We start from the raw sequence: 20,514 nt of genomic DNA, 5'->3' as shown, positions 1-20,514 counted from the left end.
GAGAGAGAGAGAGAGAGAGAGAGAGAGAGAGAGAGAGAGAGAGAGAGTGTGTGTGTGTGTGTGTGTGTGTGTGTGTGGCCCCCTTCCTCAGGGAAGTCACCACCCTCCCTGCAGAGACTTGCCCACTGTCCACTCCAGGACCACTTCCCACCTCTCTGGGCCTTTTCTCCCCAAGCCTATGAGCGACTTCATTCATTCATTCATTCATTCATTCATTCGTTCGTTCATTCGTTCATTCATGCACTCCCTCAGTCAGGTTCTCGGGACTGCCCAAAGTGCAGCCCAGGCTTGGTAGGGCTCCTGAGCTCAGCAGGGCTGAGGGAGTGGGGCAGAAGGAGAAGGCATAGTCCCTGCCCTCAGGGTGCTTATAGTCCCTTAGAGAACAACATGGGGGAGGATAATGGTCTGTGGGGTTCAGATCCAAAGAGGAGGGAAGAGTAGGGGGGCAAGAGCTTCTTACCTGCAGCAAGTCTTGAGTGTGTGTGTGTTTATGTGTGTCCACTCCCGCCATGTGTGATGATGTGTGTGCCCATGTGAGCCCCACCCCTGCTCATGTGTGATGATATGTGTTCATGTGAGCCCCACCACCCTGTGTGTGAAGATATGTGTGCTCATGTGTGTCATGTGAACCCCATGCCCGCTCATGTGTGATGATGTGTGTGCTCATGTGTGCCCGTGTGAGCCCCACCCCTGCTCATGTGTGATGATGCGTCTGGCAGAAAAAGGCTTGAGATCAGAAGTGAGCCTTCCAGAGAAGGCTTAGCCTCCTCCCCCGAGCTCAGGCAGCCGATCAGGACAGGCAGGGGCTGGAGGGGCGTGGCTGTAGTGGAGATGGGACGGTCACCCCCTTTCAAACACCAACGGGCTCCTCTGCTCACCCCTCTCCCATGCTGGGAACGGCAGAATTGGCGCTCAAGGGGCCAGCTGGCGCCGCCTCAAAGAGAGTTCTGAGGACCGCCACAGTCTGGCCCCTCCCCAGAGAAACCTTGTCCTGTCCTCAGATCCTCAAGTACATCCTCAGCCGGGAGATCAAGGAGAAACCTCGCAGAAGCCTGTCTAGGAAGTTCACAGACTGGGCTTACGGACCCGTCTCATCCTCCCTCTACGACCTCACCAATGTGGACACCACCACAGACAACTCAGTGCTGGAGATCATTGTTTATAACACCAACATCGATGTGAGTGGCCTGCCCCTGGCCAGGGTGGTGGTAGCCAGGCTGGCACTACCCCCGGGAGGGGGGCCAGGCAAACATCTGTCACCGGGCCTGAGGCCTAAGGACCTTCCCTCCTTTGAGGTCGAGTCACTCAGAGTACAGTGGTGGTCCCCAGCAGGGGCCAGGCCACCAGCTCTTCCCCACTCAGCGGCATTACAGGGAGATAACAAGGGCCTTGGGGCCCAGGAGGAGACGATTTGGGGGAAGGGCAGAAAGAGCAGGTGGGGGGCAGGTCCTAGTGGTCAGGGTCCAGTTCCAGCTGGCCTGAGGGAAGGCTAGCCCAGGGCCAAGCCCAGATAGCTCTAACCCCTCCTATGGATGAATGCCTTGAGTCAGTACTGAAGCCTCTTAGAACGGTGCAGCCATTCCTCCAGGTTTCTCTCTGCTCCACGGCACTCTGTTGTGTGGCCCCTATCTCTCCATCCTTTCCACAAGGATAATCAGAGAGAGTGAGGTCCCCTGCAGCCACCACATCCTGTGCACCAGGGCCAGAGGATGTGCCAGCACCTGGGAAACATGGGGACAGCAAGAGAGAGGCAGAGTCTTTCAGGGACTTCCTGCCATGCCAGCGGTCCACAGGGAGCCAGCCCTTGTGATGGCACCCTCCAGGCAGTGCTTGGGATCGGGTGGTGTCCGGTCACCCTGTCCCAAAAGGAGGTCAGATTCTCCTGGCCGGCTCTCTGTCATCATCTAGAGTGTTCTGAAACACTGCCCAGAACTGAGGTGTGGGGAGCACACCATCTCTTCTTTCCTTTCTTGGTGAATGGGGCGTTCTGGAAGCGGCTCCCCCATGCTCCACCATTATTCAGGGATCCCTAGGAAGGTCTCACAGTCACTGGTCACATCTCTCAGCACTCAGCCTTGTAGCTGCTCTTCAACTCACTGGTGGCACACTGGAGCTGGACAAATGTCTCCTTACCCACACAGGGGTCAGCTCCTTAGCAGCCAGTTTGGTTCTGTCCCTTACAATTCAGAGATAACCCCCCTTGGCAGAGATGCTTAGGCCTCCCTCCTCAAACAGGGCCCCCCAGGATCTAGGTCAGCTTCAAGGCACTGGGTGGGTCAGCACCCACTCACAGACAGCTCAGGAGCCCCCGTGATTTGGGAGCTTTACAAGACAAAGACATTTAATTAAACAAGATGGCAGATTAAGTGATAAAAGATGGACTCCATTTCCGCATGGGAGACAGTTTATGGGTCACCATCAATTGAGGAGGGAACACATAAATACATAAAGAACATGTGTGACCAAAGCATGGGGTACATGGGGACACATGTGGCCAGGGCAACTCCCACCATTGGTACTGTAGTGCTACAGGTCCTGTTTTCTGCTGGGCATTTCCACTGGTCTGACTGCCCCTCTTCTGCCACCTACTAGTCCAGCTTCTACAGGGATGCCTGCCACCACCATCTGCTGAAGCGTAGTGACTAGCAAACCTGTCCCTGGAAAGGAAGGGCTAGAGAGCTTTTAGCATGTGGTTGTAGGCTAAACTACACCCAACCAGCCAGGCAGCCCTCAAAAGCCAACAGAATGCCCCAAGCTAAGGGTTTGGGTTTTGGGGTTGTTGGTTTTTTTTTGTGCTTTTCTCCTGTTGCCTGATTTGAAGTACTTGGTCCCAGCCACAGGTGAGAAAATTCTGATTTGGGATTGGAAACTTCTGTCAAGGTCCCTAAAATGTCATTCAGTGTCCCCCCAAGCTGCCAGGGAATTCCACAGAGTTAAAAGTAAACCACAGGTGCTGAGGGAGGGAGCCGCCCACACGGTGTGATCGTGTCTGTCCTGTCACACCCCTCATTCTCTTTTTTTTTCTAAATGAGAAAATCGGGGTTAAGTGACTTGCCCAAGGTCACACAGCTAGTAAGTGTCAAGTGTTTGGTCTGAGGCCGGATTTGAACTCAGGTCCTCCTGACCTCAGGGCTAGTGCTCTATCCACTACGCCACCTAGCTGCCCCCTACACCCCTCATTCTGGGGTCCGTTTTGACTAATCTCCTGTGTCTCCCATCTCCTGGCCATAGAATCGCCATGAAATGCTGACCCTTGAGCCTCTGCACACCCTGCTGCGAATGAAGTGGAAGAAATTTGCTAAATACATGTTCTTCACGTCCTTCTGTTTCTATTTCTTTTATAACATCACCTTGACCCTGGTTTCTTACTATCGGCCACGGGAGGAGGAGGTACGTGAGATCTCCACCGGCCTGCAGTCGTTCCAGAACAATAGCGTAAGCCGATGGTGCCCCTTCTCTTCTTGATTGCTAATCTTGAGTGCGGTTCTGCTAGATCAGGGGTCACCTCTGTGTCCCTAATGGGAAGGCACAAGCCCAGCCCAACCACCGGTGTTGTACTCAGAGAGTGTGCTGAGCTCCAGGTTGTTTTGGAAGCTGCCTGAGGTCTTGGGCAGAGAGAGCACTGAAAGGGCTGGGTGATAGAGCTGGTTCACAAGTAAAATGGCAGCCATGTCCTTGACAGCATCTTCTTCCCTCTTCTCTCATGCAGTCAGAGGTCATAGGACCCTGGCACCTAGGACTTCAGGGTCTAGTTGGAGACACAAAACTCCTACATGTCACACAATTGGACGACAATTAGTCTCAGTCAGAGGGGTATCTAAGGCTGCTCTGTCAGACTCCATCCAGGTCCTGAACTGCTTGTTCACTCGTAGAGTGAATTGGATTTAAGTGAGGGAGGGCTGTGCAAAGGCACCAGCCTCACTCTCTCCTCCAGAGCCATCTGGGTCCAGGGGCCAGATATAGATCAGGACAACTGGAGATGGCCCAGGATGCAGTGGCGGGACCTTGGCCTTTTTAAACTAAGGTCTTTCCCAGGTCTCAGTTTGACTGAGGCAGCGCCCATTCAGTGATTAAGGCTAGGTAAGAAATGAGGCAGAGACTGGCTTCTTTATCTAGTCAAATAGAAAAAAAAATCAGTCTGGGAGGGGAAGACCCTCAGGGTGTCTGGCCAAAACAGAAACAATTGCTGTTTCCTTTCACTCTGAGTCAATCAAGGTAGGAGGCTGGTATCACTGGATCAAGGAGTACTGTCAGGAATAAAGTGTAAGAAGACTGGAAACAGGTAGGGGCAGCCAGGCTGTGAGGATTTTGTATTTGCTGCGAAAGTGGGGAAGGAGAAGACTCATAAAAAAAAATACATTGCAGGTAATGATAAATCAACATCCCAACAAAAGCAAAATAATACACTGTGTAAATGCCAGGAGCCTGGGTCCCTATGCGGCATCTTAGATAAGTCACTTCCCCCATCTGTCAAATGGGAAATCATGAGGGGCAGTTAGGTGGCACAGTGGATAGATCTCCAGCCTTGGAGTCAGGAGGACCTGAGTTCAAATCCGGCCTCAGACACTTACTAGCTGTGTGACCCTGGGCAAGTCACTTAACCCTGATTGCCTCACCAAAAAAAAAAAAAAAATGGGAAATCATGACAACAGTAATAGCTAGTCTGTATCTAGCTCTGTAAAATTTGCAAAACTTTGATCTCTTTCATCCTCTCAACTGCCCTGGGAAGTCAGTGCTATTATTATCCTCATTTTACAGATGAGGAAATGGGCAGACCGAGGTTCAGTGACTTGCCCAGGGTCACACAGCTGGGAACTCAGGGCTTCCTGACTACATCCACTGAGGCATTACATGTTTGCTGAGAGCTATTCATGTCTCCCTTGCCTTATGGAGTTGCTGGAAGGCTCTACAGAGAAGCTGAGATAATGGATGTGAGAACACAGTGGGGGAAGTCTAAAGTTGGTCATTCACATAATAGTGTTTATGGATAAAGGGGTCAGAGTTGAAGCAGGGAAGGTGAAGAGACAATATTTGCTCCATTTTATTCATGGGGAGAGGGTCAGTCTGTGGTCTTGGGATAGAGCAGGATGGGCCAAAGTTGTTTCTCCTCTGGGTCTGGGGGCTTCTCTAAAGTCTAGTCCAACCCATAAAGGAGCGATAACAGGGCGTATTTGTCCATGAGCTGATGCCAGATAGGTTCAGTAAGGACAGTGAGAGCTGTCCCACAGTGGCCTGGTTGCCTAGGGAGTGGGGAGGCTCTCCCTCCTTGGGGGCTTCAAGGCAGAGCTGATGGCCAATCCTGCCTTGAGGGTGAAGCCACAGGTGGGACTGGAGGCCACTGAGACCCCTCCCAGTTCAGCTTGTCTGAGGCTCTGAGACCAGTCCTAAACACTCCTGGAGAGCCCCGTCACAAGGGCTGGCTCCCTGCGGGCAGGCCTTTGGCATGGCAGGAATTCCCCAAAGGACCCTGCCACTCTCCTTTGGTCTCCACTTCTTCCAGGTGCTGCCGCACCCACTAGCCCTGACGCACAAGATGGGGTGGCTGCAGCTCATCGGAAGGATGTTTGTGCTGATCTGGGCCACGTGCATCTCTGTGAAAGAGGTTAGTGGCCTGTACACTGCCCTGCCTGCCTGGCACATGGGCTCTGAACTGTCCTGAAGAGAGGGCAGAACTCTGTCTTCTCCTCCTCCTCCTGGCATGGCCGCCATGGGCGATGCTAACAAAAGCTGGCATTTCTGTGGTACTGGAAGGGCTGCCTGGTGCTCGACAAGCCCCCATCTCATTAAGCTTCCAGGCATCTGAGGCACTGCTCACTCAGCTGAGCCTCAGTCTCCCCATCTGCAGCATGGGAGTGGTGTGACAACCAATGCCTCCAGGAGGGGGGAGGCATGAGGAGCTGGGGGGTCAAGAGGTCATTTGTTCAGCCTCCAACTTTGTGAGAGAACTTGGACAAGTCTTCTTATCTCTGAGCCTCAGTTTCCCCTTTGTGGAAAAGCAAATTGATGACAAGAACATTTCTTAGTTCTCCAATGTTTCTGTAAACCTTTGTCCTATGCTCACTGCACCCCTGGGCTCTAGTTTGTAGATGAGGAAACCGAAGCAGGCTCTCTCTCCATTCTCTCTCTGTTGGTCTCTCTTATCTGTCTGTCTCTCCCTCTTTCCCTTCCCCTGCCCTTCATGCATGCTACATCCATCCCTGCTAAACCAACCCACTATTCCTGGAACTTGACATGTCATTTCCTCCCACTGTGTGTGTGCACAAGCTGCCACCCACTGATGGAGTGCATTCTCTCAGCTCAGGTGCTGCCACCTCTATGAAGCTCTCCCTGACTCCACTGCCCCCAATCCCCCAGTTCCTAGAGCTGTTTGATTTCTCCTTTGCCCCTGGCAACCTCTGGCCTATATTATGCTTATTAGTTTGAGTTGTCTCCCTTGACTTGGTAAGGTCCTTGAAGGCAGGGACTACGCCTTGTTGTAGCTGTATGCCCAGAGCCAGCACAGTGCTTGGCACAGGGGAGGTGCTCAGAAAACATTTGATTGAATTGAGTTAGACCAAGCTCCTCAACCCTCCAATAAAGAGCTTTGTAGGGGCTGGGGCGGGGATGTATTTCCTCAGCTCTGAAACTCCCTTGTCAGCCCTCTTCCTCCTTTCCTAGGGCATCGCTATCTTCCTGCTAAGGCCCTCAGACCTGCAGTCCATCCTCTCAGATGCCTGGTTCCATTTTGCATTGTGAGTGTGCTCCGTGGGCACCTGTGCTTGTGGAGGAGGGGTGTGGCACATATGGTGATGTGTATGGAGAATGATTCTTTGCTGGGGAGAGAGGGGCTGAGTCCCTGGAAGAAGGTTGTAGCTGAGGGAGACAAGCACAGGTAATGGAGGGAGAGTACAGAAGCATCGCCTAGTTTTGTACTGCTGGCGCCATCGGCAGGAGTTCAGCTGATGTTTCAAGGCCAGCTGGGCCTGGAAGGGGAGAATAGGACCACCAACAGGGGATTCCGTTTAATGTTATGCTGGTGGAAAGAGGAGGTCCAAGAGGAGCTAGTAGGTAGTGGTCTGGTGGGGCTGAGACTGGGATAATGATAACAGACAGCAGAACAGAAGCAGAGCAAATCCCACTTTCTTTTGCTTATGATCCATGGCCTGGAAGGGACAGAACAAAAGTAGCTCTCAGGTAGTTCAAACCTAGGATACGGAGACAATTTGAGATTACCGGCTGCCCTGGCTGGGAGCCAGACTAGGGGCAGCTGTGAGTGTACCTTTCTATCTTCCCCATCCATCCCAGGGCCTTGCCCAGAGCAGACACTTAGTAGCTATTGCTACTGGATTAGACTGGATACTTTGAGCCCCCATCAGTGGTTTGTCAAAGACTCTAAAGAAGAGATGAGGGAAGGATAACCACAGGCTTCAAAAACGGCATGTATTCTGACGCTCACTAAAGGAAAAGGGGGGTTTGCAAACAACAGACCAGTGACCCTGACTTTAATTCCTGGCACAATTCTAGAAGAGACTATTAAAGCGATGGCTGGTAAACATCTAGTAAAGGAAGCAGTGTCACAAGAACAGGTCAGGTCACATAAATATCATTTGGGGTTTTCTTAAGCAGAGGTCAATAGGTCAAAGGAGCGTCACAGATAGGAGCTCTCTCGATGTCCACGTTCCAGTTAACGGGTCTCCCATGCTATTCTTGGGAACACTGGGAGAGCCATTCCCTCGGTCATTAGTGCTTGGAGGTTGCCAGTGGCGCACTGAGGGATCTAAGCCTGACTTTATACTGTTCAAAATGGTTATCAATGACGTGGCTGAAGACATCCCTGGCACATTATTGCATTTGCAGGTGACAGGAAGGTAGGCTGACCACTAGCTAGCCCAAGGCACAACAGAGTCAGGATCCCCAAAGCTAGGAGAGGGCAAGAGATTCAGACCACGTCGGGGAAGATGAGGCTTGATGAGGACAGTCTCGTGTTGGGATCCAGAAAGTCCACTTCACAAGTGGAAGAAGGGGGAGGCCCCGAGGGTTTTAGAGGCCTCACCATCCAGGGAAGTGATTAGGATGGTGAGGGGCCCACCGAGAAGACTGGAGGAAATTCTCGGTGTTTAGCCTGGGGGAGAGAAGACTTGGGGTGGGGTGGGGGGACTAGAGAGCTGGCTATGAGCCTGGCTCTGCTTGGGCCCTGGGGGTAGAGCTGGCGCAGGGGGTGGGACTGAGGCAGGAAGACTTTCCGACAATCGGTGCTGCCTTGGGAGGAGAGGAAGGGGAGGGGTGGAGGCGGAGGGGGCCCCCCTCCTCGGAGGCTTCCCAGCAGAGGCTGGACAACCGCCCCTTGTTAGGAATCTGGGAGCTCAGGGACTCTCGTTCAGCTCTGAGTCAGGCTAGAAGGGTGCTGAGCTCTTGGCCAACTCTGAATTGTAAGTTACCCTCCGCCTCCCAGCTGACATATGCTGGAGGTAGGGTTCAATTAAATGAGCATTCATTAAGTGCCTACTGTGTGACAGGCCTGGATAAATAGGGAGTATCCATTTAGGAGGGAGAAGGGGTCAGTGCTGGGTGCTGGGGCTACATTCTCTCAGAGAAAACACCAAACCCAATATAAGTTGATAGCAAATAGACATGTGGTAAACGCAGTCATGTAGGGGCACACTAACCATTAGGACATCAGGGAGGGTGTCTTGGAGGAGGCAGCTCTGAAAGGGGGAGGCTGAATCTTCCAGACCACAAGGGAAGGGGTCTCCCCCCCAAGATGCCCCTCTCAGACCCGCTGATGATGCCAACAAAGCTGGGGGTGGGGGCCCCTCCCTTAAAGGCCCTGGTGACTTCCTCAGGGCAGAGGCCTGACTGGGCAGCAATGAATGGCCCTTTCTTTGCTAACAGTGGTTCCTTCAGTCTCCCTGCCCGCCCTGAAGGAGTTGGGGGAAGGGGGCACAAGGGGAGGAGGTGGGGAGTTCTGAAGCCCAAGGCCGCTGTTTCCAAGGGAGGGAGTGCTCCCAAACCCTCCCGCTCATGCAGGGGCTGGGCACCCAGAGTGGGCCCTAGGTCTAAGGGGGCTCGGTGCCCGCTCATCCCCGGTGGGCCCAGGGCCAGCCACCCTTGGATACCCAACAAGCATTTATTAAACACCTACTGTGTGGCATACACCAGAGACAGAGAGGGAAAAGTCTCTTCCCTTGAACTTGCATTCTGGGGGGGGGGGGGTGAGTAGGAGAACAACTTGTCCATACAGAAGCAAGCGCCCCCATAGAACCTGGCATAAATACAGTCATTTCAGGGGAGGAGGCAAAGGAGCAGAGATGAAGGGGAAATGTATGCCAGACCTGGGGAACCGCCTGGGTAAAGGCGTGGAGGTGGGAGAAAGGCTGTCCCTGCGCTGGGTCCCAGGGCTGGAGGGCTGCGACCTGGGCGGCTCTTCAGGGGCGAGGATTCCTCACCCCGTGTCTGTGTCTCCCACAGTTTCATCCAGGCTGTGCTGGTGATACTCTCTGTCTTCTTGTACCTGTTTGCCTACAAAGCGTACCTGGCCTGCCTGGTGCTGGCCATGGCTCTGGGCTGGGCCAACATGCTCTACTACACACGAGGCTTTCAGTCCATGGGCATGTACAGCGTCATGATACAGAAGGTGAGCCGCCGCCAAGCTCAGCACCCACCTGGGGGCTTGCTCCAGAGACCGGCTCAGCGTGGGGTCTGGGCCTCCAACGGCCGCGGGCGCCAGAGGCGCCTCCTTCCACGTTCAGTTTGAAGGGGCGGGCCAGGCGCATCGTGCGGGAGCGCATGCCAGGGAAGCTTCAGGGTACGGCTTCTGAAAAGCCTCAAGTGCTCGGCCTGACGGTGGAGATCTACGGGGTACCGAGCAGGGTGGGGTGGCCATGCAAGATCCCTGTCCTCAGGGGGCTTGCGGCTTGTTGGAGAGGCCAGGGAGGAGAGTGAGGGACAGGGAGGCTTCGGCCGGGCCTCAGGAGGCAGGTTTCCAGGGACCCTGAGAGGGGAGAGGGGCTCACAGAGCGCCCTGCACGGCAGACGCTCCACGCTGTGCCTCGTGACCAGTTTCCTTCCTTTCAGGTCATTTTGCACGACGTTCTGAAGTTTCTGTTTGTGTACATCGTCTTCTTACTTGGGTTCGGCGTGGGTAAGTGTCCTGAGGTTTCCTTTCTCTGCCAAGCAGTAGCGTCCCAGAGAGACCTGCCGGCTGCACCCAGGTGCATTCCACGTCTACTGAGGCCCACGTCCCCATCAAAGAGCAGGCCGGCGCAGGGGCAGCCCCTCGGGCTGGCTCGGCCCAGCACTGGTCATGCACATAGGCCATAGTTTAATTGATTTGCCAGCATGGGGCTTTCCTGCAGACCCATTTTCAGCCATCATAATAGTCAGTCAGCAAGCCGTTGATTAGGCATCTTCCTGAATCTCCTTTGGCTATTAGAATAAACAGTGTAACAGCGTGTGATCGGTGGGCATTCGGCTCGAGTTGGCAACAAATGTTGGGTTTGAGTCAGGGCCGCAGAACCTGGGAAGCCTCGGCGAGGCTCCTCCAGAGGGGTTTTGGGTGTGAGGGGAGGCCATGGTGGGTGTGGTCCTCCTCTGCAGGCTCCGCCCCATCATTTCCCCTGGGCCTGGATGCTTTGTGGAGCGTGCAACAACCCAGATCTTACCACCACTATGAAACCTTCCTGGCCTCAAGAGGCAGAGAGAGAGAAGTCTGCTCCATTTGTCACTGAGGGAGCCACTGCCTTTGTGCAGTGCACCCTCCCACCCCCCACAAGACACAGCTCTGATCTCCCTCCAAGCTGCTTCTCTTGGAGCCCCAGATATTTGAAGCGCTGTTGACTTACACCTCACTGGCTGATTCCATCAGCCGAAATTTCCAGTTTGCTCATTCATTCATTTATTTCAGGGGTTTTTAACCTCTCTCTCTCAGGGTGTGTGTGATGGACACCTTTGGTAGTCTGGTAAAGCCAGAGTAGGAGTTTTAATGATTTAAAATAAAGTGCATATAGGGTTACAAAGGAAGCCAATTACAATACAGTGATCAAAACTTCAAAAAGAAAAAAGTTCTTTGACCTCAGATTAGGAGCCCAATTTACTCATTGAGCCTGAAATGACTGATGCTAGGCATCTAATGGAGACCATTTATTCAGCTATACTGGCTGAGATATGCAAAGGAGAGAGTGTTGTGCTTGCCCTCAGGGAGCTTCCTATATGGTGGAGAAATCCAGATATACATCAACATTAGAAACATTGCTAAACCACAGTATAAGGCGTGTGTGAGCAAGTGACGGGGTCCGGTGACAGGCCACATGCAGTGGGAGGAGAGCACAGAATGGCCAAAGGTAGACTAGAAATGTCGAGGCTATAAAATAGAGATAGGTAGGATTTAGGGTCGGACAGCAGTGGAAAGAGCACCAGATTCTGGAGGACCTGAGTTCAAATCTGGCCTCAGGCACTACTAGCTGTATGACCCTGGACAAGTCACTTAACCCTGTTAGCCTCAGTTTCCTCATCTGTAAAATGACCTGGAGAAGGAAATGGCAAACCACTCCAGTGTCTTTGCCAAAAAATCCCCCGAATGGGGTCACGGAGAGTGGGACGTGAGTGAACAGGACTTGCTGAAATGATGAATTACTCCAATGACTTTCATGGCTGACTCCTTAGCGTTTTTAAGTAAACTTACTTCATCTGCAGATTGGTGTCATTAACTCTTTGCCGATGTTTGCCAACCTCCCATTTTCTCTGTGGTCTTCCTGCTCGGGCGAGCATTCCTAGAGTGCTGGTAGCAGGCAGCGGGGAAGACCTCTTGAAAGCTTCCAGCATTTCTCCATGGCAGACGATCCTAACTCTTGATGTTGGATCTAGCCTTAAAATGATCTAAGGAAAGAAACGTCCTCCATGCCTGTGCTTTCTAGCGTGCTTGGCAGCCATAGGCGCCGTGTTGTGTCGGGGCCATTCTGCCTTGACCCTGTGATCATGTTCTTTGTTTCTGGGACTGCTGAACTCAGATGGGGACAGGATGTGAAGGGGCAGAGAAGGGGGGGCACGTGCCCACCCCGAGGGGTAGGGAAGGTAACTTCCGCATCCTCCTCCACACCTAGCCCTTGCCTCCCTCATTGAGAAGTGTCCCCACAAGGAGACCGAGTGCAGCTCCTACGGAAGCTTCAGCGATGCGGTGTTGGAGCTCTTCAAGCTCACCATCGGCCTGGGAGATCTCAACATTCAGCAGAACTCCAAGTACCCCATCCTGTTCCTCTTCCTCCTTATCACCTACGTCATCCTGACCTTCGTCCTCCTGCTGAACATGCTCATCGCCCTGATGGGGGAGACCGTGGAGAACATCTCCAAGGAGAGTGAGCGCATCTGGCGTCTCCAGGTGGGTGCCCCCTAGGCTGGAAGGGAAGGACCCTTTACAGGTGGGGAAACTGAGGTCATACAGCAAGGTCGTAACAAAGCTGGGACCAGAAACCAGGCTTCTTCCTCCGCTGTGCCATAGCGGCCCTTTCAGGGAGATTGTCCAAGAAAGCTGGAGTGCCAGGGAACTTGGTTTCATGGTATCCCCTCCAAAGCACAAAGAAGTAGGTACTTCTGCACTGCCATTGTCTTTCCAGTCAATGCAGGAGGCCCTTTCTAGTGCCAGGTCTGGGGATACAGAAATAAAAGCATAATGAGGCCTGCCCTCAAGGAGCTGACATTCTGGGGGGTGGGGCGTACCATGAAAGCAATTCAGCAAATACAAGGTATTTGGAGGAGGAAGAGGACAGTGGGGAGGCTTCCTGGTGGAGGCAGCTAAACTTTGATCAAGTATTGTGCGAAGTGGTGGTGAGGAGGGAGGGCATCCCAGGAATGGGGAACGGCCAGTGCAAAGCACGAGCGCAGGATGTGAGGCTCATGCCCAGGGAACAGAAAGGACGCGAAAGAGGAGGCGAAAGGGCCTACGTAAAGCAGTGCAGAGGAGGCGAGGGCCCTTGGCAGAGCTTTCAGCACTCACTGGTGTTTTCTCCCAGAGGTGATAGGGAGCCCCCGAGGATTTATTTCTTTGGAAGGGGAGTAGTATGGTCAGACTTGTCTTAGAAAGACTATTTTGTCGAATATGGAATGCCTGTCAATCAGTCAGCCAGTAGCGGGGGACTGGAGCTCAGCAGAAAGACTGGGCTGGGTGGATGAGCTCCTGGGAGCTGATGGGATTGCCAAGGGGAAGTGTGGAGGGGGGAAGGAGCGAGGCCCAATCAGGCCTAGGAAAGGGGCCAAGAAGGAGAGATTCCCCTTGGAGGAGGAGGAGGGGAGGGGGAGGGGGGGGGGGGGGGGGGGGGGGGGGGGGGGGGGGGAGGGGGAGGGGAGGGGGAGGGGAGGGGAGGGGAGGGGGAGGGGGAGGGGGAGGAGGCAAGAGCAGGGTCACTGAAGGATGTCCAGAAGGGGGAGGTGGTGCAGACGACGCCAGAAGCTGCAGAGAGGTCCAGATGGCTGAGGCCTGAGGATGGGCCGCCTGAGTGGGTCGCTGGCTCTGGAGAGCTTCTTCTTGGTGGGTGTAGCTAGACTGTACGGGGCTGAGAGGTGAGGAAGAGGAAGGAATTGGGAGGCAATGGGGGTAGACGGTACTTTTCAGGCATTTGGCAGAAGGAAGGGAGAGCCAGCGGCAGCCTCTCAACTGGGGGACAGCACCAAGCAAAGGCTTGTTAAGACGGGGAGACCTGGGCCTGCGGCTGGTGCTTCCCCGAGGAGGGCTCAGCAAGGCAGGCCGGCCCGCACCAGGAGCTGGTTACCCTCAGCCTGGGTCCTAGATAAGTAACAGCACTGGTCCATTCTGTTGCTCCCAGATTTCTGGATGGGGAAGGAGCTTAGAGACCCTGGCTTCCAACTGCGTCATTGTGTGGAACAGAGAGGGCAGTGCATGTCCCCAGGTCACACAGCTAGAAAGGGCTAGCATACAGCCAGGCTCCCCATCCCCTGGACTCTCCCTGTCCCAGCTCCCTGCTCCTGAGGCCACACTGCCTCAGACTCTCTCAGGGTCTTGGGAACATTTTCAGCCTCCTTTCCTCATGCCTTTGGTCCCCACAGATTGACTGCATGGGCTGGGCACTGTCCTCCCTCAAGGGGCTCGGGGCTGGGTCCGGGGGTCTCAGCCTGGGCTTGTGTCTCCTTCCCAGAGAGCCAGGACCATTCTGGAATTTGAGAAATTGCTGCCTGAGTGGCTGAGGAGTAAGTTCCGCATGGGAGAGCTGTGCAAGGTGGCTGATGAGGACTTCAGGCTGTGTCTGAGGTGAGTGGGTGGGCCGCCCCGAGGGGAGTCAGGAGCAGCCCACCTTGAGCCAGCTGCCATCTTGCTTGGGGGATTTTCCTGTGGCTCAGCATTTAAGCTTGGCTTTCTCAGTATTGTGGGCTAACTCAGTGCTTAGCTCAGCACACAGTAGGTGCTTAATAAATGCTTATTGACTGACATAGTTGAACATTTATTAATCACCTACTTACTACGTGCCAGGTGCTGTGAAAGGTGGTAGGGAGAGGAAGACCAAAGCAAATCATCCCTGCCCTCAAGGAGCTTACTTTCTAATGGAGGCGGCATGTGCATGTGCTAAATACACACAGAATAGATTGTAAAAATGAACACAAGGTATTGGGAGGGGAGGACACCAGGAGCTACTGTGGAGGATGAGGAACCACTCCCCACGGAAGGTAGCTCCTGACCTGAGTCTTGAAGGGATCCCACCAGGCAGAGATGAGGTGAGGAGGGAACTCATCCCAGGTGTGGGGCATGGCCAGAGCCGAAGGGTCACGTGTGGTCAGTGGGCCGGTATGGCGGGAGGAGAAATGGGTAAGGAGGCAGAAGAGGCCAGCTCGTCAAGGGCTTTCAGTGCCAGACAGAGGACTTTGTGGGGGACCCCGCTCGGGTAACTGCGGTCGGTGCCTGGGGCACGTGAAAGGTTTCTGCTCTGTTTCCACATACCTGGCCTTTTGCCTCCTTCCCACAGGAGCCTCAGAGATCTAGGGTGCGTCCGTGGCCCCCAGGTCCTGTGGCCTGGGAGTGAGAAGTGGACAGAAAGCTTCTCCCCTGGCAGCCTTCCCTCCCTCCCTCTACTGGAGGGGAGAAGAATCCCTTCCCTGGGTCTGTGCTCCAGCCTCAGGGCTGTGGTCCATCCCTGTGGGGTCCTCCCTCCTCCCAGAATGCCAGTGCTGCCCACTGTGGCTCTGAACACACTCCATAATGGACAGCTGCTGGCCCCCACAAGGGGCCTCCTAGCTGCCAGAAGGCACCTGTGAAGATTTTCTCCCTAAGCTGGACTCTGGTCCACATTCTGTCTGTGGACAAGTGATTCTGCGGGATTCCAGGGCCCCTCCACTGAGGGCCAACGGTCCCCCAGAGATGGGGAAGGCCCTCACTGGGCCTTGACTCTGGTCCGGAGCTGTGCCCCAGAGGCCCGGCCACAGTAGGTCTGACTGGTAGTGCCCTTAACATCTCTTGCTCTGCCTTCAGCCGTCTTCTCGGGGCCCTAGGGATCCATTGTCTGGCCCTGCATAATCTAGCCATTGTAGGGGACTGGGGAGGTCACTGCCACATCCCATTCCCCAGCCCTGGCTAACGCGCTGCCTGGCACAGACCTCAGCTGCGTGCCCGCCGTGCCCCCCTGCCAGAGCCTGGTAGGAATTCAGCATACTCAAGGCAGAGAATTGCAGCTAACCCTTTCCGGTGAGGCAGATCGCCTTCTCATCTAGTGGCCAAGGCAGCAGCCCCGCCGAGTTTTTTCTGGGGAAAACCATCATCACAAAGGGTTTGTCTCTACCACTGAGGCTCTAGCGCTAGTCACCAAGAAGAGAGGGAAGGGGTTTTATCTACGAGTGCCGGCACCCAGGACTCAGGTGTCTACTCTGTGACCCGTCCCCAGCCCTCTGGATGGGACTATGGGAGAAAGGTAGCGGCCCATGAGAGGATGCCTGAGAAGACGCGGGGGAAGGGAGGGCTGGGCTTGTCCGCGTTGTCGTGGTGGAGAGGTTCAAAGGGAGTGCCCCGTTGGGAGACCTGCAGGCCCGGGCAGGTGGGGGAGGAGCTCATCCAGTGATCGCTTTGTTCTGGCCAGGCAGGCAAATGGTCTTGGGCTACCCTCCAACCCTGGCCAGCGGCCAAGTTGGAGGAGGTGGCAGTTCTGGGTCACATAGTGTGCCAACAGGGAGTGGGCAGGGTCCCCCATAATCCAGCAGCCCAATTTAACAAGCCTTACTTACAATGTATACAACAAGCACATACTTACTATGTCCCAGGCAACGGGACCCAAAGACAAAACAAACCATCCCCATGCGGTGGAGGCCGTGCCCCCGGTGGCGTTGAGACAAGTCGTTGTGCCTCAGCCTTGAGATAATCCTGGCTTCTGCCTTAGCTCTCCCACTCTCCCGGTGCCTCACGTGGATGGGCTGGAGTGTCCTGAGGCCCTCGGTGGGACATAGAGACAGAGGCGCAGGCAGTGAGCCCAGTGAGCTATTGATGGGCCACCATCTCGTTCTGCCCAGGCCCTTGTAAACCATTCATTTTAGAGGCCAAGCTGTCCAGTTCCCCTGTGAGAACTAGCCGCCCACTCTCCTACCGAGCCCGGTCGGTATCAGGCCACAGGGATGTGTCCCACAAGTTGGTCTCCATAGGAAAAAACCACACCATACGGAAGGAGGAGATGCTTACAGTGAAAGCTGGGTCTGAGGCAGGCAGGGAGCATGGGACGCCATCTTCACCCTGGCTGCCCATGAGAGCCTCTTGAGACCATCCTACATCAGGGGCACAGCGAATCCTTTCTGTCCATCAAGCGCATCAGCCTGAAGTCAAGGGAAAACCACCAACATGGCAAAATGGAGGTCTTTAATGGGGGCAGAGCCCCACAGAGAGAGCTGGGAGAGGGCCTCTCCCACTTTCACTAGGGAAGCTGTTTTGCATAACAAGTGAAGGTCCCTAGAGAAAGCTTGGGGATCTTGGGAGGGGACAGGAGATCGTGGCTGGTCAGCCTCAGGCGATTCACCAGTCTGGGAATGGGGACCGGGTCAGATCCAGTTTGCTGAGTCTGACCAGCCCCACCTCTCCATGTTCTGAGGCATCGAGGTAGCCCGTAGGCAAACATGCAGCGTCGTCTGTGACCCCATTTGGGGTTTTCTGAGCAGAGACACTGGAGTGGCTTGCCGTTTCCTTCTCCAGCTTATTTTACACAGGAGGAAACTGAGGCAAGCAGGGTTAAGTGACTCGCCCAAGGTCACCCAGCCAGTGAGTGTCCGAGGCCGGATTTGGCCTCTTTGGACTCTTTGGAGCCTTCCTGACTCCAGGCCTGGCGCTCTGGGCACTAGGGTGCCCCGTAGCTGCCGTGGACGTGCCGTGTAGACAGTTGGAGGACCTGGCCCCGTGCAGCTTGGAGAAGAGAGACTTAGGGGCAGGCCACGGCAGCCTGGAGGAGATTAGACTTACCTGCTGGTGTCCAGGGGTACGTGGGGCGGGGGGAGAAGGGGCCGATTTGGCTGGAGGTCCCTGTGTCTAGCACGTCATGAAGGAGACTTTTATTAGATAGAAGTTGGACCCGCTGGCCACCTTGGAGCTCACTAATAATCGTGATAGCTAACATTTATTAAGCACCTACTATGTACCGGGTGCTGCGCTTAATGCTTCACAAACATGATCTCATTGGATCCTCACAACAACCCTGAGAGGTAGGTGCTATTGTGGGCCTCATCTTCTAGGTGAGGAAACTGAGGCAGGCGGAGGTGCAGTGACTTGCCCAGCGTCACACAGACTGTAAGTGTTGGAGGCTGGGTTTGAACTCGGGTCTTCCTGACTCCAGCTCTGTCTGCCGTGGCTCCACTTAGCTGCCCTGATTCAGTAGGTGCTTAATAAATGCTCTTGTTGGGGATGGTGGCTGGCATGTCACGACCGTAATGGGATTCATCAGACGCCATTTCAGTCGCCAGTGTACCAGGCTCCTTCGAGTTGGCCTGCCCGGCTCTGCGCTCCCCCCGGCTGGAGGCCTGTTTCTCTGCTGCTCCGGTCACTCGCTGCCTGGCCCCTCACTGGTTCCCACATTGGCCTGACCTTAGCCTCTTTCTCTTGGCTCCTTCCTCCCAGGTGAGGCCCCTCCCCCTCATCATAGACCAACCTGGCCCCCTTATCTGGGGGGGGCACTCCTATCCCCCGTCTCCTTTGATCCTCTGGATCTCCTGGTGTCGTCCCAGCAGGTCTTGTCATTCCCGTTTTCCAGATGAGGAAACTGAGGCCCAGCAGGGGAGGGGGCCCGGCTTCCGGGCCTCCTGCAGTCTAGCGCCAGGCTCCATGAGAGTACAAAGGCCAGTCAGGGACAGGGGAGCCTGGGAGCCAGCTGGCAGCCAAGGAAATCCATAACTAGCCAGTAATGAGTCCACTGCGGTGTTGTTTTTTCCTACAGAATCAATGAAGTGAAATGGACAGAATGGAAAACTCATGTCTCCTTTATTAATGAAGATCCGGGGCCCACACGTCGCCTAGGTACTGTCGCTGCAGAGCTGGCCTGGGTGCCCTGGAGGGGGCTGGGGGAGGGGTCCGGGGCATCCTGGCTGGGAGAGGGGCTGGGACAAGTAGATACATCTCAGGTCCACCCCTTCTACAAGCTAGAATTCTCAAAAGGCAGCATGGGCCAGTGGGGAGAGCCCCAGGCTGGGAGCCTCCAAACAAGCTCAACTTTCACCCTATCTCATTTTAGAAATGAGTATCCATCATGGAGGACCTCTCCTTGTCCTACTCCAGTGCCTCAGGGGCACTGGGGGAGACCCGGGCTCTTGGAACCGGAGCCAGCCAGGGGCAGGTTCCACCATGATGGAAAGGCTTTGAACCCTTCCTGAGAGCCAGCCTAGCTCAGGAAGGGGAGGCTGGCCTGCCCCTTGGGGAGGGGTCTTGGCTACTGAGCCTCAGCCAGTCGCTCTTTCATGGCCCCTCACCCCTTCTTCAATGATGGTGGCAGAGTGGTGGGTGGGGAGCCATCAGATGGTGCTAAGAAGTGTGCCATTGTGGGACTACTGTCTTCAGCTTTGCTGCTCGTAGTGAATGGGAGACCCTTGTCCTGTGAACCAGGAATGGCCAAACTGGAGGGACAAACTCACTCTGTAAGGAATCAGGAGAGAGAAGGGAGATGCAGCTCCGTGGAGGGGAGTGGCCTGTGCCTTCTGCCAGGACAAGAGGATGAGACAGTGGGTGGAGTTGGCTTTCTTGTGTGGCTGGGTGACGTCCTGCCAGACATTTGGTCATCTCATGGGGCAGTGCGAGGGCTGCAGCTTCCACACCAGCCATGGTGGAGGATGAAGGATGGGGGGGAGATTCTACAGAGAACCAGACGGCCTCCTTTCCATGAAAGGAGTCTCCATTTGATAGGAAGTAACTGTGGGGCAGAGCCGGACATGGGAGGGGGTGCCCAAGACTACAGCTCAGATGCCAGGGATGAAGGAGAGGCCAAACACCTTTCACACTCACACGTCCTGAAAACTTTTTTCAAGAGGAAAGTAAGGGGGTTCCAGGCTTAGTGAGCCCCACATCACACCACACCCCCAAAAGAAGTGGATTCTATTTTAATAGGCAGACAATTGCTCCTTATGGAGGTAGGAGTCGTTATTAATGATGGCCCAAGCCCCAACTTGTTAGAGCAAAGATCAAAATTAAAATTAGGAGAGAGAATTCGAAAAAGGAAAAGAAGAGATGGCAGGTAATTCACACAACTCCACCCTGACCCGTTTAAAAAGTGATTGATGCCCCCAAATGAAGGAGATGGCTTCTATCTGCAAACATGATCCCATCTCTGCGCAGAGACGGCAGCTTAAAACAAGACTGGTGTAGTCTCATTTCTAAAGCGTCACTGAGAAGTCACTGGAGAATGTGAACGGGGTCACATCATGAGAGACTGAGGAGCGGAGGAAGAAAAACTCAGTGAGAGACCTAAAGCGGCAAGTCAGCCCAACAGTACTCAAGGAAGAAACTGGAAAGATGACCTACACAAGGAAGACGGAAACGTCCACAGCAGACTTTTCACCATCCAGCACATGGGGGCCGCCACAGCTGGCCTCTAACCCCACCGTCCTTGATGGGCATCATGAGGAAGGGGATAGACGTGCTGCCGAAGAAAACAGAGATGATGGAAAGGGCTTTACAGACGGGGTGGTTCTGAGGACATCGAGGGACTGAATCTCAAAATACAGGAAAGAAAGGAGGATAACCAAAGATGTGAAAAAATCTCAGACTCCGCCATCGGTCCGACACCTCCTTCCCCATCTGGACAGCATCCTTGAGGATGATCCCGGCCACACTGAGGGAGCGGGCATGTCTTCACAAGCTGTGCTGCTCAGCAGACCCCATCTTGACAACAACACAGCTGAGCGAGAGATTTAGAGGATGCAGGACCACTGGGCCCCTTTTTCCTTGTTGTCAGAAAGCATTTGATTCAACTGAGCAAATCTCTGCTTCATAGATGCTGTTCCAGCAAAGTGTCCCCGGTGCTTACATCAAGTGATGTGTGTGTGTGTGTGTGTGTGTGTGTGTGTGTGTGTGTGTGTGTGTGT

The 20,514-nt window shown here is 54.5% G+C and overlaps 1 protein-coding gene across 3 annotated transcripts in view; it reads left to right on the top strand.

The window, feature by feature from the left end:
* TRPV3 (transient receptor potential cation channel subfamily V member 3) overlaps window positions 1–20,514 on the top strand; it is a 35,582-nt gene that overhangs the window by 11,818 nt on the left and 3,250 nt on the right. The window contains exons 6-14 of one of the 3 annotated variants that reach the window (XM_027848851.1): window positions 1,002–1,178; window positions 3,385–3,435; window positions 5,501–5,602; window positions 6,658–6,731; window positions 9,448–9,613; window positions 10,054–10,120; window positions 12,078–12,352; window positions 14,124–14,236; window positions 18,378–18,457. In XM_027848851.1, the coding sequence (XP_027704652.1) occupies window positions 1,002–1,178; window positions 3,385–3,435; window positions 5,501–5,602; window positions 6,658–6,731; window positions 9,448–9,613; window positions 10,054–10,120; window positions 12,078–12,352; window positions 14,124–14,236; window positions 18,378–18,457 (1,105 nt within the window). Of the gene's footprint in view, window positions 1–1,001; window positions 1,179–3,231; window positions 3,436–5,500; window positions 5,603–6,657; window positions 6,732–9,447; window positions 9,614–10,053; window positions 10,121–12,077; window positions 12,353–14,123; window positions 14,237–18,377; window positions 18,458–20,514 lie in introns of all 3 variants that reach the window. The other 2 variants (XM_027848850.1, XM_027848849.1) reach the window with 2 other exon arrangements.

The sequence above is a fragment of the Vombatus ursinus genome, unplaced genomic scaffold (assembly GCF_900497805.2).
Source record: "Vombatus ursinus unplaced genomic scaffold, bare-nosed wombat genome assembly UNPS02006874.1, whole genome shotgun sequence".
NCBI classification, from domain to species: Eukaryota; Metazoa; Chordata; class Mammalia; order Diprotodontia; family Vombatidae; genus Vombatus; species Vombatus ursinus.
This window is presented reverse-complemented; position numbering and strand designations above follow the sequence as displayed.